Genomic DNA, 25,668 nt, shown 5'->3' with positions numbered 1-25,668 from the left:
ACCATGATTGACTATGTTTCACCAACTATACTTGACCACATATAGTAATGTTTGATCAATGAGAACCATGTTTGACCAAAATTTATTATACTTGCCTACATATAGTAATGTTTGATCAATTATAACCACATTTGATCATCTTTTACCATGTTTGACCAGAGTTGACCGCATTTGACTAGTTAGGAATCTCTTTGACTAAGATTGACCATACTCAACCACATATGACCATGGTTAATTTGCTATGACAATATATTACCAACATTGACTATGTTTAACCAAATATGGTTATGTTTGACCATTTATAACTACCTTTGACAAATTATGGTCATGTTTCATTATTTTGACTAATCATAGTTATCTTTTTGTAAAAAAAATGATTGTTTGACCAATTATGGCTATGTTTAACCGTATAAGGATGTGTTTGAACAAGTATAACCGTTTTGAACGATTTTGAGGACAATTTACGTTTTCTTTGTGATGGATTACGATGGACAAACTTCGTCGCAAAATCATACCATCGCAAGTTTAGCGACAAATTGTAATGGAACATATAAGTAGATTCCAAAATGTTAATATGATAATTCAAAGGTTAATGGAGGCTCAAAGAAGATATAATTAAGTAGCGCTAATGAGTAACATTTTAAAAAAGTTCAAGATACGGTCGTTTTATTGGTACAACAACGGTGGTACTCAGCAAAATCTCACCTATAGCATGAGCAATATTCAATTTAGTCGTACGGGCTGGTTTTCAAACCCTGGTGTAAAAGGCACACCGGTTTCAGGAAGCCAGTTATAGCCCGAAATGAAATGGGCCACCGTGAAAAACTCGGCTGTATTTTGATCTGTTATGGCATGGTAATGGGGCCAATTGACCCTATTATTAGTAGAAGAACCTGGCCCATAATTCTTGTGCTCTCCACAATAAGCAGTATCTTTGTGACCCCAATCATCAACCCACCCTTGTGGGTCCACCAACCCATCAAGAAAAGATTGCATATAAACGGTCCGGCTCAGCCCAAACCATGGCCTTCCTAGAAACGCTTTTGCATAGTCACTCGGATTAAGCTCGGGTGCGGCGGTTACCTTACACCCTTGTAACGAATATCCAGTGGGTTCGTAATCATTGTTTCGTCCATGAGCCGTTACTACTAACCCGCTACCTGGTAATGGTTTTCGAATAAAGATATCACAGTCTTGGAAAACTGCTCTCGCGCCACCAAAAATAAAATCTACGGTTCCAAAGATTTGGCATTCTTTGTAGAATTGTGTATAGGCCATACTAAGAAGTGTGTCTTGGTATCCTTCAAAGCTGAAGCGGTAAAAGGCGGATTGGTCGGAGGCGGAGAGGACCGCAATGGCTTGCCCTCCTTGTGGCCCCGCGGTGTTCTGGAATGTGATGTCCTGAGCGATAAATCTGTGACTCCATACTTCTGCATTGATCCAAACACAATAAGTTAGGTGTTTATAGTCTAATCACTAATAGGAAAAAAGAATGAATTACAAATTTTGTCCTTTATCTTTATACCCTATTACAAGCGGTGTCCTTTGTCTTTAAAATTGATGAGTTTTGTACTTAGTGTTTCAAAATACTGCACGCTATGTCCTTTAGCCCTAACTTAGTTAGATATTTTTGTTAAATCTGATTATGTGACATGCACATGAGGGCAATTTTGTCATTTTGCATTCTAGGGACTAAATATGTTGGTATGCTCTGACGACCTTGTTTTCCGGCTAAATGTGTTTGTTCGACCAAACCTTGTGTTCATATATGTAAATCTGACACAAGGGTAAAAAAGGGAGAAACTAGGTTAAAAGTGGTTGTGTTAATGGGGGTTTAGTGGTGGGAGCACTTGCATTGGGGAAAATTATGTTCATCTTCATTAGTGGCGGTGGCCGGAAATTGGTAGGGTAGCAGCGGCGACTGACCGGTGGTGTAAAGAGGTTGTGGTGGTGGTGGCGATGCTGGAGGAAGGATGTTGTGGTGGTTATGTTGGAAAGAGGTGGTGGTGGTGCAAGGAGGTTGCGGTGGTTATGTTGGAAACAGGTGGTAGTGGTGGTGGTGCAATGAGGTTGTGGTGGTGCAAAGAGGTTGTGGTGGAAGTATAGAGGGAGGGAGGGAGAGAGATGAAGTAGAAGGTAAAATGGTTTTAAACTTTATCTTTAATAAAATGGTTAGTTATTTAAGTTATTAACATATTTAGTCTCTAGAAGGCAAAATGACAAAATTGCCCTCATGTGCATGTCATATGATCAGATTTAACAAAAACTGTCTAACTGGGTTAGACATAAAGGACATAACATGCAGTATTTTGAAATATTAAGTACAAAACTCATCAATTTTAAAGACAAAGTACACCGCCTGAAACAGAGTATAAAGATAAGTTAGTAGGAAATGTGTAGAAAAATAATTTCGTGGAAAATTGGTCGTCAAAAATAGTTTTTCAGACTCTTTTTCCAACGAAATCATTTCGTTTATTCATCGGAATTAAGGTTTCCTTTAAATTATCAACGAAAACTGACTTAGGAAAACGGAAAATAATCCAAATAAATTAAGTTTGGTGTTTATAGTCTAATCACCATAGAAAAAAAGAAAATACGTTCGTGCGTAGAAAAATAATTTCGTATTGATCGATCGGAAATTGTTTTACAGACTCTTATTCTATGAAAGCGTTGTTGTCAGAAAGTCGTCGGAAATAAACATTTCCTACGAATTACCAACGAAAATTGACATAGGAGTACGGAAAATAATATAAATAAAATAAGTTCGGTGTTTATAGTCTAATCACTACTAGAAAAAAAGGTAAATATTAGGAAAAGAATTTCGTGCAAAAAGAACTATTTCCCACAACACTTTTATGATAAAAATCTTTTTCTGTCGAAAATTCGTCAGAAAATGCCATTATTCTAGCAATGAACAAAAGAAAATGTGTAGACAAGAACTCACTAAAGGTTGCCGATCCCTTCAAGTCACCTGCCTTTGACGTCTTGAGCATGTCACCACCAGAATGCCGGTTACCGGTGATGATTGTCTTATTTATTCCGTCACCATACATCTTGATCCACTTAACTGTCACTGGTATCTCCACATATTCTTCATAAATACCAGCTTTCACATAAATCACAAATCTCTTGTGTGGCACCCGATGAATCGCATAATCTACCGCTGTTTGAATCGATTTAAAATCACCCGAACCATCTTGAGCCACCACAACGTCGGGCTCTTCGTTCGCAAAATCTGCAAGCTTGTATTTGTCGCTAAAGTTAACATCAACGAGTTTGTTGATATTACTAGAAGGAATAGTAACACTAATAGCTAAAGAGTTGACTATTAGTTCGGTCAAATTGGTAGTTATTATGGGTAACGTGGTGTTGGTCATGTTAATCGACTCGAACCCTTTGTGACAAACGGTTATGTAGGTTAAACCCGCGCTAAGCCATGTTTGGACGTCTAGTGGGGTGGGTTGGAGGTCATGGTTTTGGACCATGTTAAGTGTGAACGCGGTCCGGTCAAAGTAGTCAACGCAGCTACCCCACAAGCTTTTACCCGGGATGTTTGGGTACGTGGACTCGATCACGTGAGTTTTTTTTTATAAGCCACATGTGCTTCATCAACGGCTGATTGTATGCTCATGTCAAGAAATTGTTTAGCCGTTATGGGGGCGGTGAAGGTGTAGCGTCTGGCGACGTAGTGGTTGCATGTTTCGTAGTGCGGGGTTTGGTGGCACCACCAGGTTATGGTGCCGACGGCGGCGGCGGCAGCGACAGTGGTTTGTTTTGATGAGAAAGAAAGGAGGAGTGAAATGAAGCAAAGCAAAAGAGTGAGTTTCATAGTGAAATTGCTATTGATTTGTAAGTAATGTAAAATGGTGATAGAACTTCATGTTATAATCTATATTTATATCATGATATTCAAAGTTTCAAGATAAAAATCTTCATTTGATTTCAAATATAATAAGTGATTTTTTATTTGTTAGTTATTTTTTTCCATGTAATTGTATTATCGTTATGTCATCTTAAACTTTAATTATGATACATGTAATGCATTTCGAATTTATTAAGTTTTTTTTGATAATTAATATGATATTAATACACCATAATGGAATTTTAACAAAAAAAGACTATTCATTTTCTCAACATCATAAGAATTTTTTTTTGAATGGCCAACAAATCAATCTCGAGCACTCTCGGGGCACCCACTAGACAAACGGAGTTCTCTGAGGGTAACCCGAGTCGTCCACCACCAATTCCAGGAAAAATCCGGTAACCCACCCGCGCGTAGGCACAACGGTAAAATTACCTGTAAATACATTTTTTCTTAAATATTGTGGTTTAGTGTGAAAAGAAAAAGCTAAGAAACCAAATTAAATTTCTTATGATGTTGCCAATGACCTCTAGCTCAAGTGGTAGGAGGACTTGAGTTATTCTTTGAAGACTCAGGTTCAATTTTCATTTGGTGCAAAAAAGGAGTGAGGCACTGGTGAGCAGTGATAGGAGACCCAGGGAAACCTGGGTTCGATCCTTGAGCCAAACGGGTTTACCGTTAATTTTACCGTCGTTCATACTGGTGGGTGGGTTACTAGGTTTTCCCCGGAATTGGTGGTTAATATCATATTAATTACCAAAAAAAAACTTAATAAATTCGAAATGCATTATATGTATCATAATTAAAGTTTAAGATGACATCACTTATCTATACTATATAATAAAAGAAACCATGTTTGGGACACTTGTCATCATATTAGGCTATCTATTTTATGGATAATTATTATTTACTTTAATCTCATATAATTAATTATAGATAACCTTCCTATTAAATATTATTTAGTTTAATCTCTTATAGATAATTATTATTTAATTTAATTTTAATTTAACCTCTTCTAAAAAAAATCATAATTATTTTGAATTCAACACTTTGGTGACTTTTATAATACGGTTATGATGAATATGATATAAAATATGTCTTATCTTGATACAATTAAATATGCATGGATATGATGTATGATTATTATTTTATATCCCGATTAGAAAAAAATAGGTCCTAATAGAAACACATGGAAAAAACTTATTTTTACATTGTGTATACGGGCCGTATAAAGTTATACGGCCCGTATAGAATTAAATTAACTGACAAAGTCTGTGCCAACATATATAAGGCCCGTATAAAGTAAATTGTGTAATCTTATACGGCCCGTATTCCTCGAAAATTGGATTTTTTTTCAAAGTATATAAGGGTTTAAGGTGTCAATCACACGAGACAGTTCATATTATTATAACTAAATATATAACTTGATTGTTATTACTAACCACCTATAGTGTTCGTTTATTTTTGAAAAATTAGAGATTAAATTCAAAATTTTGATAAATAACAGGGATCATTCATATACTTTACTCAACATATTATTTTCATAATTTATTACTATCTAACTTTAAATATATATATATATATATATATATATATATATATATATATATATATATATATATATATATATATATATATATATATATATATATATATATATATATATATATATATAACAAAATGTTGCAATACGCCACTAAAATCAAGCTAAAAATCTAATAATTATGTAAATATTTTCCTTATTCAAATTATTTTCGATAATGTGCGAATTATAATTGTAACTTTTTATTTCTCATTAAATATAATGTAATATAATATATTTATTTTTGTATCATTTTCAACGATTACATGTTTCTTTGATGAATTTTATAATAGTAACATACATCATCTTTATATTAACTCATTTATGTCAACTTGGTATATAAACGTCTCCATCTTTGGTTTGCATTTACAAGAAATATTTATTATATGGTTTAGATTGTTCAACCCGTGTAACACACGGGGAACTAACCTAGTTATATTTGAAGAAATTACTAGAACTTTTTTTTATTGAAATTCATTAATGGTGTATTAATATCAAATTAAATAGAAGAGTTAATTGCTAAATTCGTTCCTGAGGTTTTACACAAATTGCTAGATCAGTCCAAAATCAAGATTTGCTGCTAAAACAGTCCAAAATCAAGATTTGTTTTGCTAATACAGTCCAAAAAAAAAAAAAAAAAAACAGATGGCGTTAAATATAGCAGTTGGACTGTTTTAGCAACAAATCTTGATTTGGACTGTTTTAGCAGCAAATCTTGATTTTTGACTAATCTAGCAATTTATGTAAAACCTCAGGGACGAATTTAGCAATTTTCTAAAAAAAGTGATTTTTTTAAACTGTTTTTGATATTTAATTTGATATTAATACACCATTAATGAATTTCAATAAAAAAAAGTTCTAGTAATTTCTTCAAATATAAGAAGTGATTTTTTATTTATTAGTTATTTTTTTCCATGTAATTGTATTATCGTTATGTCATCTTAAACTTTAATTATGATACATATAATGCATTTCGAATTTATTAAGTTTTTTTTTGATAATTAATATGATATTAATACACTATAATGGAATTTTAACAAAAAAAGACTATTCATTTTTTTCGACATCATAAGAATTTTTTTTGAACGGAGCACTCTTGGGGCACCTACTGGACAAACGGAGTACTCCGAGGGTAACCCGAGTCGTCCACCACCAATTCCAGGAAAAACCCGTTAACCCACCTGCCCGTAGGCACGACGGTAAAATTACCTGTAAATACATTTTTTTTTCTTAAATATCGTGGTTTAGTGTGAAAAGAAAAAGCTAAGAAACCAAATTAAATTTCTTATGATGTTGCCAATGACCTCTAGCTCAAGTGGTAGGAGGACTTGAGTTATTCTTTGAAGACTCAGGTTCAATTCTCATTTGGTGCAAAAAAGGAGTGAGACACTGGTGAGCAGTGATAGAAGACCCAGGGAAACCTGGGTTCGATCCTTGAGCCAAACGGGTTTACCGTTAATTTTACCGTCGTGCCTACGGGCGGGTGGGTTACTGGGTTTTCCCTGGAATTGGTGGTTAATATCATATTAATTACCAAAAAAAACTTAATAAATTCGAAATGCATTATATGTATCATAATTAAAGTTTAAGATGACATCACTTATTATATTTGAAGAAATTAATAGAACTTTTTTTTATTGAAATTCATTAATGGTGTATTAATATCAAATTAAATATAAAAAACTGTTAAAAAATCACTTTTTTTTAGAAAATTGCTAAATTCGTCCATGAGGTTTTACACAAATTGCTAGATCAGTCCAAAATCAAGATTTGGTGCTAAAACAGTCCAAATCAAGATTTGTTGCTAAAACAGCCCAACTGCTATATTTAACGACGTCTATTTTATTGGACTGTATTAGCAAAACAAATCTTGATTTTAGACTATTTTAGCAGCAAATCTTGATTTTGGACTCATCTAGCAAATTGTGTAAAACCTTAGGGACGAATTTAACAATTAAATCTAAATATAAAAAACAGTTAAAAAATCATTTTTTTTAGAAAATTGCTAAATTCGTCCCTGAGGTTTTACACAAATTGCTAGATCAGTCCAAAATCAAGATTTGCTGCTAAAACAGTCCAAATCAAGATTTGTTGCTAAAACAGTCCAACTGCTATATTTAACGGCGTCTGTTTTTTGGACTGTATTAGCAAAACATAATAATTTAATTAATACAACACTCAATAGAAATACATTTATTTTGACCAGAAATGTTACGGTTATATATGTTTTAGTTTCAAGTGGAAAATTTTTAAAAAGTTTAAATTTTGCATTAGACCTCATTTGTCAACGGGTGATCACTTGGTGTAATCTATCTATCTATACTTTCTATAAAAGGAGAAATCTCAATGACATAAGAAAAGCTGATGTGTCAGCTAGAGAGCATGTCCAACAAGGATTTTCTTATGTCATTTTTACATCATAATGCCTAATATTAAAAGACTTTAAAATTCATAGATGGTCCACTTTCACCTTTTCAAAGGTCTGCCCATAAAACCATTGCCCTTCTACAAACCTTTTCCTACCACTGATGATTACAAAACACCTTTTCAAACCTCTACCACTGATGATTCAAAATTCAAACCACTTTCAAACCACTACCACTGATGATTCAAAGATATGGCTCCAGATTCAAAATTCAAAATTATGGCTCTACATATATAAGATACCATCTTCTTCAATCAATTACTCTCTCTAATCCATTTCTCTCTAAACTCTCTCTCTCTCTAAATGCAGGTTTCGATCACTCTCTCTCATAATCTCTTACATTTTTTTGTTGTGATTTCATATGCTTCTCTCTAAAACGCAGGCCTTAAACTTTCGATGAAGAAATCGTTGAATATAAAGTGAGTTTTTACTCTTTAAAGTTTAATTAATTGAAAGCAGTAAAGTTTTGCCATACTTTTCTCTGTTTCCCCAAACCCCTTTGTAGTTTTGGTGAAGAAGAAGAAGAAGACACCGTTTCTGCGTGAGCATCAAGCTTCTCCTCCGTCGCAAAACCGCCGCAATCGCCGCCCTAGAAGCGGGTCTATACGCCGAAGCAAAACAATACGATGGAGGAGTTGCCAGATGTGAAGAATCGGAGGTTGTAGCGGGAAGAGTTTCAGATGCAGGATCATTTCATCCGAGCAAAATACAGGATCACTTCAAGGTTTGTTCATTATTTCTAGCTGAATTTCAATCGTTTGTTCACTTCGAGGTTGATTTAGATAACATATTGTGTTTCAGTTCATTATTTATAGCTGAATTTCAATCGTTTGTATATCGGTAAAACCCTAAAACCTTCAATACCGTTGATTTTTGTTTGTTTTAGTTGTTGATTGACTGTTTGTGATTGATTTACTTTGTTATTTGTAGGAATGTTTGTGTTGAAGTAGGATTTAAGGTTTAATGTTTGTTTTAACATATACAGTTGAATCAAGGGTTTAATGACAATTTATTTGTTAATTTTGTTTAGATAAACAGTGATGTTTCTCAAGAGAATAAACAGACACAGGGTAATCAATGGAGGGGAGATAAGGGTGGGCGAGGGACTTTCTACGCGTCAAAAGTTTTTGAAGGTATGACTACAGTTTTATACAAAAATATCTGAAAGTTTTGTATTCGTTCATCTATCCGAATTTACCATTCACTTTTCTTATGCCAGAGACCACTTTCGTTATGCTGGGTTGTTAGAGAGTGACGTTATTTGTCAGCCACTGGCAATTTAAAGCTTGATTTTTTTTATTGTCATTTCAGATGTTGGCGGTGGGAGAAATTTGAGTTCCGGGAAGAAATATGGTGCTACTAATCACGTAGAGAAGGTTTTGAAGCCAGCCGTGCCAGGATATCGGAAGATAAAACAACATAGTACATGTGTCAAAGTAAAATTTTCATCTCAACCATCAGTGTTATTATAAACACATCATTTGTATGTTCTTATTCAAATTTTATTTTTTTAAACTTATTAATGCATCCGACATTGTACTTTTTACAGTTCTTGTGCCAATGTCAATGGTACACCAACTTTATCTTATGGGAATTACAACCATAAGCTTTCATCTGAACCACCTGCAGGTAATTTCAAGGCTTAACTAAACATCACAACCATAAGAATATGTTAAGTAGTTCTTTATTTTTTCCTGGTCTTATAGAAGGAATATGTTAAGTAGTTCTTTATTTTTTCCTGCTATTTAACAAACATGTAGTAAAATTTCAGATATTAAATAATATTCGCTTGCAGGAGAAGCACATTCATTAGATGTAAATTGGTATTTTTTTTAATCTTTATGTGTTTTTCTTTAAACCATGGGCGGGTTGGGCTATATGGTCAAAGCAGGTTCAAGTCATAATAGACAAAAAAGAATATGACTATACGGATCCAACTTAAATATAAACGGACCGTTGAAGTTTTCCGGATCATAGCAACTAACAGTAAATTGCTGATGTCGCAGTGGTTGATGCCATTCACCCACTTCACATTAGACGTCTTGTGTAAAAAATGTTTTTGAAAACAAAATAAATAATAACTGATTGATTTTTTTACACATTTGAAAAAGGTGATATTTGTTAGTAATCTATAGTTAGAAGTAAAAATTAGATGTGATGTCAATTTGAAAAAAGTTGGTTAGAATACTGGAAACAAGTGTAAATTGATGTCTGGTAGTTCATCCTTATAAGGACCATACAATTACAATTTAAATTTATATATTTATTAATTCAATTGATTTAGAATGTTGTATGTATCAAAACATTTGTTGACTTTGATGTGTCTGATGTGTGTAAAATGCAACATATAAATTACATCAATTAAGGCATAAAACTAACCCTTTTTAAGTACTAATGTTGGAAAAAGAGTGTTTTTGTCTTCCTTTGGTATTTTCAGGATGAAATGAGCTCAAATTCACAAAAGAAGCAAAAAGACAGCTAATTCTAGCATAAATACAAGAAAAGGGATAAAAGTAGACTGCCCGAACCCACAACGGCATCCTCCCAAGCAAAGAAGAGAAAACAGAAGCCCACCACGGGGCCGTGCTCAGCCAGCACGGGGCCGTGCCCAAAAAGCAGCAGAAAAGACAAACCTGTACAAGCTTCTATTGCCCACCACGGGGCCGTGTCCAGTGAGCACGGGGCCGTGGCGAAAGTACAGCAGGCGCATTAATTGTAATTGCGAATTACAATTAATGAGGAGAGAGAGTGTCAGACGGGCACGGAGGCGTGTCCAGCGGACACGGGGCCGTGCCCAGCCTTCTGTTCAGCCTATAAATAGGAGTGCTTGGTTCCATTCCATCTCATCCCTTGGCACACCACCTCTCTCACACTTCATCCACCACCCACCACCACCATAACACCATCATCCACCACCATCATCCATTGTCCATCGTAGAGTGTGTGAGTCGTCTCGGGATCCAAGATTGATAGTAAGAGTTCTTGACAATCAAGGCCATGTTTGCCTAAGTCTCTTACATCACTTGGTGAAGACAAGTGTTTAGTATAATACTTTTTATTTTTAATCTTTTGCACTTTTTATTTGGTTTTGTATTAATGACTTTAATAACTAGTTGCTTATGTTGAAGGTGATCTTTCCTTATCGTTTGTCCGTGGTGTCTTGGCATTATTTTAATGTCTATATAAAATAAAAGATTTTCACCATTCATATCTCCACGGTCTATATGGAGGTATGTTGGCTACCTGGTCGGGGGTTAAGGGAACGGTTTGGTAAGGGTCTTGCCCTTGTTCAGCGTTTAGAGGTCCTGCTTGGGACCTGGGTCAAATTTAGTAGGATCTCCTTCAATGCCCATAGGTATTGGATGGCGGGGATCCAAACTCTTTGACCCCCTCATAAGTTAACTACTATTAATACTATAACCCGGCTATTTAGGACTGTATCCCTGCTGACTCAGACTGCTTAGCCGAGGGTAACGTCACCGCCAAAAGCGGGGCCTACCATAATTTGCATTAATAACTTAATTCATTATCTTCCAATAATCCAGCCCTTTAGGATTGTATCCTTGCTGACTCAAACTACTGGGTTGAGGGTAACGTCGCCTTCAAAAGAGGGGCCTACTACAATAACTAAGATAATCTCTTAAACAAGTGCAAAAGTGCGAAAATAATCAAAGGTTAAAAAATCACTTTTTTTAGAAAATTGCTAAATTCGTCCCTGAGGTTTTACACAAATTGCTAGATCAGTACAAAATCAAGATTTGCTGCTAAAACAGTTCAAATCAAGATTTGTTGCTAAAACAGTCCAACTGCTATATTTAACGGCGTCTGTTTTTTGGACTGTATTAGCAAAACATAATACTTTAATTAATACAACACTCAATAGAAATACATTTATTTTGACCAGAAATGTTACGGTTATATATGTTGTAGTTTCAAGTGGAAAATTTTTAAAAAGTTTAAATTTTGCATTAGACCTCATTTGTCAATGGGTGATCACTTGGTGTAATTTATCTATCTATACTTTCTATAAAATGAGAAATTTCAATGACATAAGAAAAGCTGATGTGTCAGCTAGAGAGCATGTCCAACAAGGATTTTCTTATGTCATTTTTACATCATAATGCCTAATATTAAAAGACTTTAAAATTCAAAGATGGCCCACTTTCACCTTTTCAAAGGTCTGCCCATCAAACCATTGCCATCAAACCATTGCCATCAAACCACTGCCCTTCTACAAACCTTTTCCTTCCACTGATGATTACAAAACACCTTTTCAAACCTCTACCACTGATGATTCAAAATTCAAACCACTTTCAAACCACTACCACTGATGATTCAAAATTATGGCTCCAGATTCAAAATTCAAAATTATGGCTCTAGATATATAAGATACCATCTTCTTCAATCAATTACTCTCTCTAATCCATTTCTCTCTCAACTCTCTCTCTCTCTAAATGTAGGTTTCGATCACTCTCTCTCATAATCTCTTACATTTTTTTTAGTGATTTCATATGTTTCTCTCTAAAACGCAGGCCTTAAACTTTCGATGAAGAAATCGTTGAATATAAAGTGAGTTTTTACTCTTTAAAGTTTAATTAATTGAAAGCAGTAAAGTTTTGTCATACTTTTCTCTGTTTCCCCAAACCCCTTTGCAGTTTTGGTGAAGAAGAAGAAGAAGACACCGTTTCTGCGTGAGCATCAAGCTTCTCCTCCGTCGCAAAACCGCCGCAATCACTGCCCTAGAAGCCGGTCTATACGCCGAAGCAAAACAGTACGATGGAGGAGTTGCCAGATGTGAAGAATCGGAGGTTGTAGCGGGAAGAGTTTCAGAGGCAGGATCACTTCATCCGAGCAAAATACAGGATCACTTCAAGGTTTGTTTATTATTTCTAGCTGAATTTCAATCGTTTGTTCACTTCGAGGTTGATTTAGATAACATATTGTGTTTCAGTTCATTATTTATAGCTGAATTTCAATCGTTTGTATATCGGTACAACCCTAAAACCTTCAATACCGTTGATTTTTGTTTGTTTTAGTTGTTGATTGACTGTTTGTGATTGGTTTAATTTGTTATTTGTAGGAATGTTTGTGTTGAAGTAGGATTTAAGGTTTAATGTTTGTTTTAACATATACAGTTGAATCAAGGGTTTTATGACAATTTATTTGTTAATTTTGTTTAGATAAACAGTGATGTTTTCTCAAGAGAATAAACAGACACGGGGTAATCAATGGAGCGGAGATAAGGGTGGGCGAGGGACTTTCTACCCGTCAAAAGTTTTTGAAGGTATGACTACAGTTTTATACAAAAATATCTGAAAGTTTTGTAATCGTTCATATGCAGTTGAATCAAGGGTTTAATGACAATTTATTTGTTAATTTTGTTTAGATAAACAGTGATGTTTCTCAAGAGGATAAACAGACATAGGGTAATCAATGGAGGGGAGATAAGGGTGGGCGAGGGACTTTCTACGCGTCAAAAGTTTTTGAAGTTATGACTACAGTTTTATACAAAAATATTTGAAAGTTTTGTATTCGTTCATCTATCCGAATTTACCATTCACTTTTCTTATGCCAGAGACCACTTTCGTTATGCTGAGTTGTTAGAGAGTGACGTTATTTGTCAGCCACTGGCAATTTAAAGCTTGATTCTTTTTATTGTCATTTCAGATGTTGGCGGTGGGAGAAATTTGAGTTCCGGGAAGAAATATGGTGCTACTAATCGCGTAGAGAAGGTTTTGAAGCCAGCCGTGCCAGGATATATGGGAAGATAAAACAACATAGTACATGTGTTAAAGTAAATTTTTCATCTCAACCATCAGTGTTAATATAAACACATCATTTGTATGTTCTTTTTCAAATTTTATTTTTTTAAACTTATTAATGCATCTGACATTGTACTTTTTACAGTTCTTGTGCCAATGTCAATGGTACACCAACTTTATCCAATGGGAATTACAACCGTAAGCTTTCATCTGAACCACCTGCAGGTAATTTCAAGGCTTAACTAAACATCACAACCATAAAAATATGTTAAGTAGTTCTTTATTTTTTCCTGGTCTTATAGAAGGAAGGAAAATTGGTTTTTAATAAACCAACCTTTGTCCCGTTGGTAAATAATAGTCTTACCTACGTAATTGGTATACAATAATCCTACCTATCAACATGTTGGTACTCAATGAACTTCCGTTAATTTTGTTTTAACTGAAGTTAGTTTTTAAGTTTTATTTATTACACAAACAGTCCCTGTAGTTGTAATTTACTAGTTTTAACTATTTTAAAAATAGTAAATTACAGTCCCTTGAGGATTATTGTATACCAATTACGTAGGTAAGATTATTATTTACCAACGAGACAAAGATTGGTTTATTAAAAACCAATTTTCCTAGAAGGAATATGTTAAGTAGTTCTTTATTTTTTCCTGCTATTTAACAAACATGTAGTAAAATTTCAGATATTAAATAATATTCGCTTGCAGGAGAAGCACATTCATTAGATGTAAAGTGGTTTTTCTTTTAATCTTTATGTGTTTTTCTTTAAACCATGGGCGGGTTGGGCTATATGGTCAAAGCAGGTTCAAGTCATAATAGACAAAAAAGAATATGACTATACGGATCCAACTTAAATATAAACGGACCGTTGAAGTTTTCCGAATCATAGCAACTAACATTAAATTGCTGATGTCGCAGTGGTTGATGCCATTCAGCCACTTCACATTAGACTAGAAAACTGCATACTTTGTGACAGCCAAATTTGTAGCAAATTTGTAGGAAATTGGTCTTTCCTACAGATTTGCTACAAAAAGTCTCGTGCAAAATAAGCTTGTCGAAAATGATGTTAGCTACAAAATTATGACAAAATTTCACACAAATTTTCGACAAAAATTTATCGTCGCAAAAGTTGTTACAAAATACCTACAAACCGGTTTTTTTATGTTTTTCCTACAATTCTTCCACAGTTATGCCTATTTTTGTATTTATTTTATGATATTTTACTTTTAAGATTAATAACACTAATGAGAAAAATTATCCATAATTACGAATAATTATGTTTATTTTGATACAAAATTCCTACAAAATTATAGAACTTTCTCTTCACAGTTTGCTACAAATTTTCTACAAATAAAAAATATATTTTTTAAGGTTGTGACAAATTTCCTACAACTTAAAAAATGTTTTTTTTTTTTTGTTTTGTGACAAAATTCCTACAAACCAAAAAACAAAATTTAAAGGTTAAAGACAAAATTGCTACAAACCAAAAAAACAAAATTTAAAGGTTCGACAAAATTCCTACAAACCAAAAAAAAAAAAAAATTGAAGGTTGCCACAAATTTCCTACAACTCAGAAAAAAATCCTGCACTGTTTGCTACAGATTTGTGACAAACTGTAACAAATTAAAGAAACTAAAAACCATTTTTTATGAAAAAAATACAGCAAAACTACTATTATATTCCAAAAAAATTGCAGCAAAATTTTAAAATCTTCCAAAAATATTAAAGCAACATTCTGAAACATTCCAAACATTGTAGAAATTCTAAAATATTCCAAAACGCACAAAAAATCCAAATTACAAGCATTCAAAACTAATCCGAACTCTTAACATTTCAATACTTAACAAGACCAGAGTTTTTACTTATTTCCGATGTTTTTCAGCTTTTCTTCCATAGTTTTTTGTCATGCAGCTTGATCGGCCCGCTCTTTTTCGCGCTCTTGTTGAAATTGTTCGAAACGGGACTCTATGTTTTCAGCTTTTCTTCCATAGTTATATTTGTATGTGTTTCACCTGCAAATATAAAGCAAGAATTATTCGTCAATCTCACTTAAAGGGTGTAACCAACATTTAAGGACCGGAACCGGTCTCCTTGTTGGTCCACTAGTTGTAACGACCAAACCAGATGTAAGATGTAAAAAACAGATGATGTCAAAATATTAAATAAATAATTATGGTAAAATGTGAAGAATTTAATTTCTGGTTAAATCCCACAGTTCAACCAGCCAGTGACACTACCATTTCGATGGGCGGGTCCATTCAGGTTTTAAAAACACTAGTGTAAATGAGTTTAAACAGGTTTTTTTTCAAGTAAATGATGATGCACTAATGGTCAGAATAATAACACTACAGACTCTGAACATTCATCACTTTGCCTCAATCTGGTTTTCAAAACACTGGTGTAAATGAGTTTAAACAGGTTTTTTTTTTGAAGTAAATTATGATGCACTGTACTTATGGTCAGAATAATAACACTACAGACTCTGAACATTCATCACTTTGCACAATTTTTTTTCTCGTATGTAAAATGTTGAATGCTACTGGTCTAATACATGATGCATAGAGGTCTCAAGCTGTTATAGTAACAACTTGCTTTCATTTTATATACAATTAAATGCTTAAATTGGAACACAACAGCAGCATAATAAAACAATACAAGATGACTTGGAATTAATTTTGAGAGATGGGTTTTATGCTATCTGCAAGTATTCCATTTTAAAAAGCACCACATATTGAGACTCAATGCATACTTGGATTAAAAAGACAATACACCTGTACCATATGTCCTTGAAGATCAACGAAATATCTTCAAAGCTTATTATCATACACGTTACAATTCCCTATAAGAACCAAAAGTGGCCCATAATTGTCTCCTACATTAGTATCTTCCTATACAAACACACACACATAAAGATGATTAGGTGCTTATAACTAAGGATAGGGGTGCTAAACGGGTCGTGTTAGCAGGTAGGCGGGTTTAACCCGACCCGAACCCAAAAACCATATCATACATATAAACGTGGACACGACTCGAAGTTTTGTGGGTTGACCCGAACACGACCTGTTCAACCCGAATTTTTTTTTCTGAAGTTAATATATTAAAATTAAGAGTAAATTACGTTTTTGGCCCCTGTGGTTATATCACTTTTACTATATTAGCCCAAAATAAGAATTTTTAACATATCTGCCCCCATGGTCTCTATAACTAACCATTTTGGCCCCTAAGTCTAGAGATCATGGGGGCCAAAATGGTTAGTTATGGAGACCATGGGGGCTAAAATGGTTAGACTTAGGGGCCAAAATGGTTAGTTATAGAGACCATGGGGGCAGATATGTTAAAAATTCTTATTTTGGGCTAATATAGTAAAAGTGATATAACCATAGGGGCCAAAAACGTAATTTACTCTAAAATTAAAATTTACTTAAAAAACACAAATTATATTAAATTATAAAATCTTATGTTAATTTCTCTTTTTAAGTTATAATTATGGCATAAAATACACACCTCATCTAATTTATGACATACAATAAGTTGTAAAAGATTAAAATATAATATAAATGTGTTAAACGGGTCAACCCGCCAACCTGATCGGGTTGACCCGAACCCGACCCGTTAACCTAAACAGGTTCGCGGGTTCAACCTAGACTAAACCTAAACCCGCAAATTTCGTGTTCGGTTCGTGTCGTGTTTTCGGGTCGTGTCCGAAATTCACACCCCTAGCTAAGGATAGTTAGGTAAAGACTGAAACTGAAACCCGAATCCTGAACCGACAAAAGATTGAAACTGATTGGTGGTGCTAATAAAATAATGAGCCACCATCTTAAGGGTCAACTGGTACAGTTGCTCCTCAAGGCTAATGCTATATGGGTTTAGTCAAACATAGTCAAACATAAATATGAATAGCAGTGTTATAATTTCTAGTCATTGGAAAACAACAAATATTCGTTTCAGCCTTCTTTAATGGTGTTTTAGATCCGTTGAGAACTGATGTGCTAACTTCCATATATAATCACTACTTGTTGAAACCTTATATGTTTGGTTAGGTTATTCAGCAAGGAATAGGGCTTATTCAATTACAAATATCAGTTAGGTTATGTGTACCAAAATTCACAATCTCAAATTCATAATAGTTATACCCTAACAGCAACAAAAAAACTTAAATAAAGTTCACATTTTCACAAGTTAGAGACTTAGGGTTTACGAAATTAGGATCGATGGTAAACTTACCACCGTCTAGAACTCAGCTGTCGTAATCCACCGTCTGGAACGCAGCCGCCGACTTGAGGATATATCGTCGCCGTCGCCTACTCCTTTACACTGGAATCAAACCTCCGGTCACCGCCATTATAGCCATAAGCACGCCACCCCCGTTGTCCCATATGAAGACCCTAATGTCTCAGTCACCTCTGACCACATCTCCAACTTCAACCTACACATGTGGCCAAACATATTAACTAAGAAGATAATTAGTGACACGATATGGAACAAAAGCTTTATATGATGATATATATAATGAAGACATTCATGTACCTCAATGAGTTTATATTTACAATATCTTACTTTATACAGTCACCAAACAGATTTTGTAACAATACTGCTACACCAAAGCATTTGTCTTGGTAAGAGAAGTAAAGTCATTGCACGCTCGCATTTCTCTATCGAGAGAGCTTACGACAATAGTCCCTGGAGACTATGACTCAGATAAAAAAAAAATACTCTTTTGGTTAAGGGGACGACACCCTGGTACAATTTTACTTTAAAATTATTTACAACCTAAAGTCATTGGGTCTCGCGGGAAATACACTAAAGAGAACACCAACCCAAAAAATATTTACAGCAGCAAAACACTTTTTTAGATTGCAGTCCTATCACAAATACCATCACAACATCAAACTAATAGCAGCAACAACGCATTCACACACCGAATTAGTAACCACCAGCACCCAACTAGAAGAGCCAATACCCGGGCCAAATGACATACGAGTGTAAGACATAACAATACCATTTCAATATAAAGACAACCAACACCATATATGTTTACAAACAAACAAAAAGTGCACCACAATATTCAGAAAATTTAAGCAATCAAACAGATTCCATGCAAAAGTTGAATAAAAAAAGAGCACCTGGCTAGGAGGTTCTCCTAATCTATTTGAATAAGCTCCCACTCCAGCAGTTCTTGCAGCCTCTCCAGCCTAATAAGAATCAAAATTATCAAATTTTTAACCGACTGTATTCTGTTAGTGACAATAGTATATTCGCGCTCTGTTTCATTTCAAGCAGGAGTCGTCTAATCAGCTTCAAAGCATATGGAAATCACTATGTTTCGTGGCCCGTTGTATCCACTTTCTATATTTGTTTCAACTATTTATTAGTACAACTATGTGTGAAACTAGGTTGTCAAAAATAAACAGGGATACACACTCTTCCTAATAAAAAACTAATGACATGACGGTAAACAAAGCCTGAACCCCTCTCATTCTGCAATTAACAATTATACCCTGAATTACCCTGTTAACCTAAATTAGAACTGCAACTTCATACCCCTACAATGATTAGTCTTTTTTTAACATCAAAACCTAGCCGATTTTATTCCACCAACAAAGGCTCTACCTAGCAAGAAACTTGGCAAAACCAAAACACCAAAACACCAAACAGAGAATTCGATACACCACAGAAACCAACAGAGGGACTAAACAAATCAAATAAAAATACAACAAAATGTTGCAGCTTAACCAAATCCAAGACCTGAGAACGAGATTAGTCTATTTAACTTTTATTTTCTTCAAACAAATATGTTTATGTGTCTTCCTCTTTCAAGTCAAGCTATTCTAGGGTTTCGTTGTTAGTTAAAAAACGACACTAATCTACTCAAATAATCAACACATTCACTGAAACTACAAAGAATTTCGGAAAGCACGTACCGTTTTCGGAGTGGCGTCGGAGATTAAGGCGGATGGAGTGCGGCGGAGACTTAGGATTTCAACAATTAGAGATTGATGATAAACTTACCACCGTTTGGAACGCAGCCGCCGAAATCCACCGTCTGGAACGCAGCCGTCGCCGTCGTCGTCGCCTACTCCTTTATTGGGTTGTTTGCTGTTCAATTTCCATGCTCTGATATTAGGGCTGGGATTTCGTGAGCAGCGGGAAAGGGAAAACGAGCGAAGGTATAAGCGGGAATTTTTCATTAATGGGCTTAAAAAGTGGGTCATATCCAAAAATCTGATCTAAAAGGTGGGTGATCCAATGGTTGGGGAATGATCCAATCTATACCTATAATAAAAGAAACCAATTGACGGACACGTGGTAATACGAGAGACATCTATTTTTTAGTTTTCTTGCCATATATTTATGTTTATTTTTATCTTAAAAATTACAAATTTTAAAATAATTATCAAGTTATCCCATATTTTAAGTCGACATTTATCTATAACTATTTTTCTATATTTATATTTATCTTCTAATATAATCTGTATACTTATCTTTAGTTTATTATTTTGCAATTAAATTGCACAAAACATCCTTTATGTTTCTTCAAACTTGCAGGTTCCAGCCTTAATGTTTAAAACTTGCTAAAAACATCCTTTAAGTTTATTTTTGTTGCTGGTTTAATCCTTTATGACTAACCAAGTTAATTATCTCAGTTTATTTCCCTCACATGCCTAACATGTGAGGATCCCACTATCGTTTGATGACCGACATCAATTGACTCGCAAAATGGAATGGGGATGTGGTGCAAACGTAAAACTACCTGAAACCCAAGCAAAATTGCCTCTGTTTTCACCGGAGATGTAGTCCAAACACAATTGGATCTCTTAAATTTATGGGGCCATTTAGACGGAGCAAGCCCCTTTTCATTCTGAGCTATCAACATCCACTCGGAGCAAGCCCCTTTTCATTCTGACTGCAACCATAACCCCAAATCCAGCCATCATCACCTACCTCCTTCGCCGCCCCAAATCCATCTGCTCCCATCATCATTACCTACCTCCTTACATCCAACACCCTTCCGTATCGCCTGCTGTGTATCCTAAACCACCAATTTCATATTTAATTGCTACTAAACCCTAATAAATCAAAGAATTTCATTTTTCAAGTATAACTGCAAAGGGAACCCTTCTAAAACCCACCACCGCCGAAATCCACAACTTCACAAAACTAGATCGGAACTCAGAGATATTGTCGGAGATGACGAGACACATGGATAGGGGTGGTTGTCGAAGACAAAGAAATATAGATATGGTGGTGGTATCGTATCGTATCGTATAGTATAGTGTAGTATCGTATGGTATAGTGTAGTATCGTGTAATATGGTATCGTATCGTGTCGTCTCGTACGGTACGGTACGGTACGGTATGGTATCATATCGTATCGTATCGTATCGTATCGAATCTTATCGTATGGTATGGTATCGTATCTTATGGTATGGTACGGTACAGTACGGTACGGTACGGTATGGTATGGTATGGTATGGTATGGATGGTGTTGTATGATATGGTATGGTATGGATGGTGCTGTATGGTATGGTATGGTATGGTATGGTATGGTATGGTATGGTATGGTATGGTATGGTATGGTATGGTATCGTATCTTATCGTATGGTATGGTATGGTATGGTATGGTATGGTATGGATGGTGTTGTATGGTATAGTATCGTATCTTATGGTATGGTATGGTATGGTATGGTATGGTATGGTATGGTATGGTATGGTATGGTATGGATGGTGTTGTATGGAATGGTATGGTACGGATGGTGTTGTATGGAATGGTATGGTATGGTATGGTATGGTATGGTATGGTATGGTATGGTATGGTATGGTATGGTATGGTATGGGATGGTATGGTATGGGATGGTATGGTATGATATGGTATGGTATGGTATGGTATGGTATGGTATGGTATGGTATGGTATCGTATCGTATGGTATGGTATCGTATCGTATCGTATCGTATCGTATCTTATCATATGGTATGGTATGGTATGGTATGGTATCGTATCGTATCGTATGTTATCATATGGTATGGTATGGTATGGTATGGTATGGTATTGTATCGTATGGTATGGTATCGTATCGTAGGGTATGGTATCGTATCGTAGGGTATGGTATGGTATCGTATTGTATCGTATCGTAAGTGAGTAAATGACCTTTTTATTTATTATTTGTCGTAAATGAGTAAAGCACTGCACATAATATGCCGGTCCCCATCAGCGTATTTTTTTTGTTTTACGCCCCCGTAACTATTCCTCGGCCAGTATAGGGGCCATTTGCTACAAATTATTGACAAATAAAATTAAATGATTTTATAATTAATAATTAACAAATAAAATATTGTTTTTGTAGGAAATCTGTAGCAACTGGTGACAATTTGCTACAAATTTCCGACAAATTTAAAATTTGATTTTTTAAAAATATACGTTTTCTAAATTTGATGAATAGCAAATAAAATAACTTTCAGTTTGTAGGAAATCTGTAGGAACCGTTGTCAATTTCCTACAAATTATCGACAAATGTAAAATTTTATTTTCGAAACTATATGTTTTTTAGAATCAATATGATTTTGTAGGAAATCTGTAGCTACTGGTGTTGTTAGTTTGCTACAAATTGTCGACAAAATTAACATTTTATTTCTAAAAAATATATGTTTTTCTAACATTGATAAATTAACAAATAAAATAACTTTTTGTAGGAAATCCGTAGCAACTTGCTACAAATTTGCTACAACTTAAGTTTTAATTTTTTTAATTTATTTATTTTACAAAAATTTAGACATTACAAATATAATAACTTTTTTTGTAAGAATATTGTAGCAAACGAGGTCAATTTGCTACAAATTTTCGACAAATTTAGCATTTTATTTTTAAATTTTTTTATTTAACTAAGTTAAGAAATAACAACCCTTTTTTGTCGAAAAACTGTAGCAAATAAGGTCAATTTGCTACAAATTTTCGACAGATTTAACACTTTATGTTATTTAATTTTTTATTTTACTAAAATTCAGACTCGAAAACTAAAATAAATTACACTTGTCGCAAATTTGTAGCAAGTTGCTACAAATTTCTGACAAATTTAGAAAATTTATTTTTTAAATTATTTATTTTGCTATAGTAACAAATAATTTAAATTTCTTATTTATTTTGTAGGAATTTTGTCACAAAGATAATATATTTTGCTACAAAATTACTACAAATGCTTGTTGTGTGACAATTTTGTCAGAAAATTGTGGACAAGTTTTGGGGTTTTTTTTGTTTTTCCGTTTTGTCAGAAAACGGTAGGAAACTTGTAGCAAAAATTAAGTTGTAGGAAATTTGTGAAAAACTTTTTGTTAGAAAAATGATGTTTTCTAGTAGTGGTCTTGTGTAAAAAATGTTTTTGAAAACAAAATAAATAATAACTGATTGATTTTTTTACACGTTTGAAAAAGGTGATATTTGTTAGTAATCTATAGTTAGAAGTAAAAATTAGATGTGATGTCAACAAATTTGAAAAAAGTTGGTTAGAATACTGGAAACAAGTGTAAATTGATGTCTGGTAGTTCACCCTTATAAGGACCATATAATTACAATTTAAATTTATATATTTATTAATTCAATTGATTTAGAATGTTGTATGTATCAAAACATTTGTTGACTTTGATGTGTCATTGATAAAACATTATCAAATCGACCCATTCATGAGTAAACGGGTCGAAACAGCAGGTTGCAAATTTGCAGTATTCTAATATGACGGTTTTGATCTTTGACAGTTGTTGGAGTTTGACGAGTCTAAGACGGTTACTAGCAGGGATGGCGATGCAGATGAGAATACAAGCAAGAAAGTAGAATGAGATATGAAAATTAGGTTTACAAAATACAGTTGGATAAACTATGTTTTTCCTTTTTCTTTTTTAAATACTTTTTTTAATAGCAGTGGCATCTGATGTAAGTCAAATTATTCATGTCCCATCTAATCAAACTATTCGAGTAACTGAGGTTTTATGCTACTTCCAATCTATTAATTGCTAAAATTTGTTAGTAATAATGAAATTGAAACTCGAAATTAGTTTATTGTGCATTTGAAAATTGAGTATATTACTTTTCATTAGTTTTGTTATGAAAATCGAGTATATTACTTTTCATTAGTTTTGTTATGAAAATCGAGTCATGTTTGTAGTATGTTTGATGATTTGCTAATCTTATTTTGGTATTTGTTGACAGAGATTATGTGGGTTATCTTTTTCGATCGATCAAAGGATGGTGAAGCATAAGGCGCAGTGGAAGAAGCGCGGTGTAGACTTCAAAGTAAGTATCATATTTCATTGTCTTCATAAATGAGTTTGAATATTGTCGACGTTTTTGAAATCCTGCAGAAAATAAAGCAAAAGATTGGAAAGAAATTGCGGCCACCTACGAATACCGAACTCAAATCGAAAGGTAATATCATGTAATTGATATATTATTTGAAATTAGAATTGTCTAGAACCCAAGTAGGCTCGATATTGGCTCGTAAGCTCGAGCTCGATTCGAGAATACTACTTTGAGATGGAGCTCTACTTGAAAGTAAAACCAAGAGCTCGAGTTCGGCTTGGCTTAAGGTAATTTGAGAACAATTTTAAATGAGCTCGGCTTGAACTTGCTAATCCATGTATCGAATTGGTTCTAATTTGACTTTATTTTGTTGTTGTTTTTGTGTTCACTTATCTGTTCTTGCTATTGAACCATTGTTTTTAAAACCTCTGCTTGTCTAGAAATTCATCAACTGCTGAAATGTATCCTCTGTTCTCATAACCTCTCTAACCACTGTCGATAGACAACAGTGGTTAGGATAAACAGAGGTTATAAGAACATAGGATACCTCATTTATGTTAGGAAACCTCTGTTTTTAAACCACTGTTTTTAAAACCTCTGCTTGGCTAAAAGTTCATCAACTGCTGAAATGTATCCTCTGTTCTCATAACCTCTGTTTATCCTAACCACTGTCGATAGACAACAGTGGTTAGGATAAACAGAGGCTATGAGAACAGAGGATACCTTTCAGCAGTGGATACATTTTCAGCTAAACAGAGGTTTTAAAAACAGAGGTTTCAACAGAGGTTGCTGCTAACTGAATTATAATCGTATTGTGTTTAATAAAGGTTGATTTATATGCTAACTGAATACCATCCCTGATCATATCGAGGCATATTATACGATTGGCATGGTTACATGAATACGATTTGGAGCCACATCATATTCGAGCACACATCTACGTTTGATATGCTTGCGATGGATCCAAAAAAGAAGAAGGATATATTGGACGATCTGATTACGTTCAGCAAGTCTAAAGACTACTACAAGGAGGTATGTATTGTTAGCTAATTTTATTGTCTATTATAATTATTGTTATAATTTTAGTAAATATTTATATATAAGTTTGTTTAATTTAACAAGCGAGTTATAATTTAACAAGTTATTTAACAAGCGAGTTATAATTTAACAAGTTTGTGTACATAAGATTTTGTAGGGACATGGTTGGTTTGTATCATGGCCAGAGCCAAGAAATTTTCTAGGCAGGGTCGAGTGACTAACGGAAAAAGGCGGTGTATCCGAAACCTTTGTAATCATCGATTTTTCTGATATTTAAATGAGTAAAACCAATGATGATTATAAAAGGTTGATGGTAACTGGATTAGCTACTTTTAAAGTTGTATAGTGATTCATTGTTTAATAAAATGGGCTATGTAAAACATTAGTACTCGATTGTATTTAATCTTTGCTTTATTGTGTTAAGAAACGACCCGTGTGCGTCTTACCGCTAGTACTATATAATAAAAGAAACTATTTTGGGGACATATGTCGCTTTATGAGGTGGTCTCAATTAAAAGATTTGATGATAAAGATAAAAATAACTAATAACCGTATATTAATTATTAAAATTAAAAGATTCTGATGATAAGAATAAGGATAACTGATAACCATATATTAACTAATAAAATTAAAAACTATATATTAACGTTTTTGTTATTTATAAAGATAAAGATAGTTTTAATTATTTATATAAAAGTTTATAATC

At 34.0% G+C, this 25,668-nt stretch overlaps 2 protein-coding genes and 2 long non-coding RNA genes across 11 annotated transcripts; 2 read left to right on the top strand and 2 right to left on the bottom strand.

Moving 5' to 3' along the window:
- Window positions 1-723: 723 nt before the first annotated feature.
- On the bottom strand, window positions 724-3,485 carry LOC110867238 (pectinesterase 2). The gene is made up of 2 exons (XM_022116364.1): window positions 2,972-3,485; window positions 724-1,430 (listed from the first exon to the last, which is right to left on the bottom strand). The coding sequence occupies exons 1-2, from the start codon at window positions 3,483-3,485 to the stop codon at window positions 724-726; spliced, it is 1,221 nt and encodes a 406-aa protein (XP_021972056.1).
- Window positions 3,486-8,149: 4,664 nt separating this feature from the next.
- On the top strand, window positions 8,150-25,501 carry LOC110869212. 7 transcript variants are annotated; one of them, XM_035975437.1, is made up of 10 exons: window positions 8,150-8,288; window positions 8,375-8,593; window positions 8,900-9,002; window positions 9,181-9,305; window positions 13,777-13,856; window positions 23,384-23,455; window positions 23,835-23,918; window positions 23,987-24,050; window positions 24,752-24,956; window positions 25,111-25,501. In XM_035975437.1, the coding sequence occupies exons 4-9, from the start codon at window positions 9,296-9,298 to the stop codon at window positions 24,754-24,756; spliced, it is 315 nt and encodes a 104-aa protein (XP_035831330.1). In that variant the 5' UTR covers window positions 8,150-8,288; window positions 8,375-8,593; window positions 8,900-9,002; window positions 9,181-9,295; the 3' UTR covers window positions 24,757-24,956; window positions 25,111-25,501. The 7 variants fall into 7 exon arrangements, 3 of the variants coding, with proteins under 3 accessions (XP_035831330.1, XP_035831331.1, XP_035831329.1); XM_035975438.1 differs by having other exon boundaries at window positions 25,120-25,499; XR_004863058.1 differs by lacking the exon at window positions 13,777-13,856 and adding an exon at window positions 9,419-9,498 and having other exon boundaries at window positions 23,835-24,050.
- On the top strand, window positions 12,371-13,754 carry LOC118480512. Of its 2 annotated transcripts, XR_004863060.1 has the most exons (4): window positions 12,371-12,438; window positions 12,525-12,743; window positions 13,050-13,153; window positions 13,537-13,754. It is a non-coding gene; the product is annotated as an uncharacterized LOC118480512 (long non-coding RNA). The 2 variants fall into 2 exon arrangements; XR_004863059.1 differs by lacking the exons at window positions 13,050-13,153; window positions 13,537-13,754 and adding an exon at window positions 13,256-13,363.
- Window positions 15,328-19,874, bottom strand: LOC110869214. The gene is made up of 4 exons (XR_002553002.2): window positions 19,562-19,874; window positions 18,764-18,832; window positions 17,865-18,066; window positions 15,328-15,649 (listed from the first exon to the last, which is right to left on the bottom strand). It is a non-coding gene; the product is annotated as an uncharacterized LOC110869214 (long non-coding RNA).
- Window positions 25,502-25,668: the final 167 nt, after the last annotated feature.

The sequence above is a fragment of the Helianthus annuus genome, chromosome 7 (genome assembly GCF_002127325.2).
Source record: "Helianthus annuus cultivar XRQ/B chromosome 7, HanXRQr2.0-SUNRISE, whole genome shotgun sequence".
Taxonomy (NCBI): Eukaryota; Viridiplantae; Streptophyta; class Magnoliopsida; order Asterales; family Asteraceae; genus Helianthus; species Helianthus annuus.
The sequence above is the reverse complement of the archived record's forward strand: the minus strand, read 5'-3'. Positions and strand labels throughout refer to the sequence as shown.

Bases quoted from the DNA above. Each gene is read 5' to 3' on its own strand.
- LOC110867238 (XM_022116364.1), bottom strand. From the start codon at position 3,485: ATGGTCCAAAACCATGACCTCCAACCCACCCCACTAGACGTCCAAACA. The intron at 1,431-2,971 runs GTGACTTGAAGG...GGATCAATGCAG, and splicing joins GCTCAAGACGTCAAAGGCAG to AAGTATGGAGTCACAGATTT.
- LOC110869212 (XM_035975436.1), top strand. The intron at 13,857-23,383 runs GTAATTTCAAGG...GATCTTTGACAG, and splicing joins TTCATCTGAACCACCTGCAG to TTGTTGGAGTTTGACGAGTC. The intron at 23,919-23,986 runs GTAAGTATCATA...GAAATCCTGCAG, and splicing joins AGCGCGGTGTAGACTTCAAA to AAAATAAAGCAAAAGATTGG.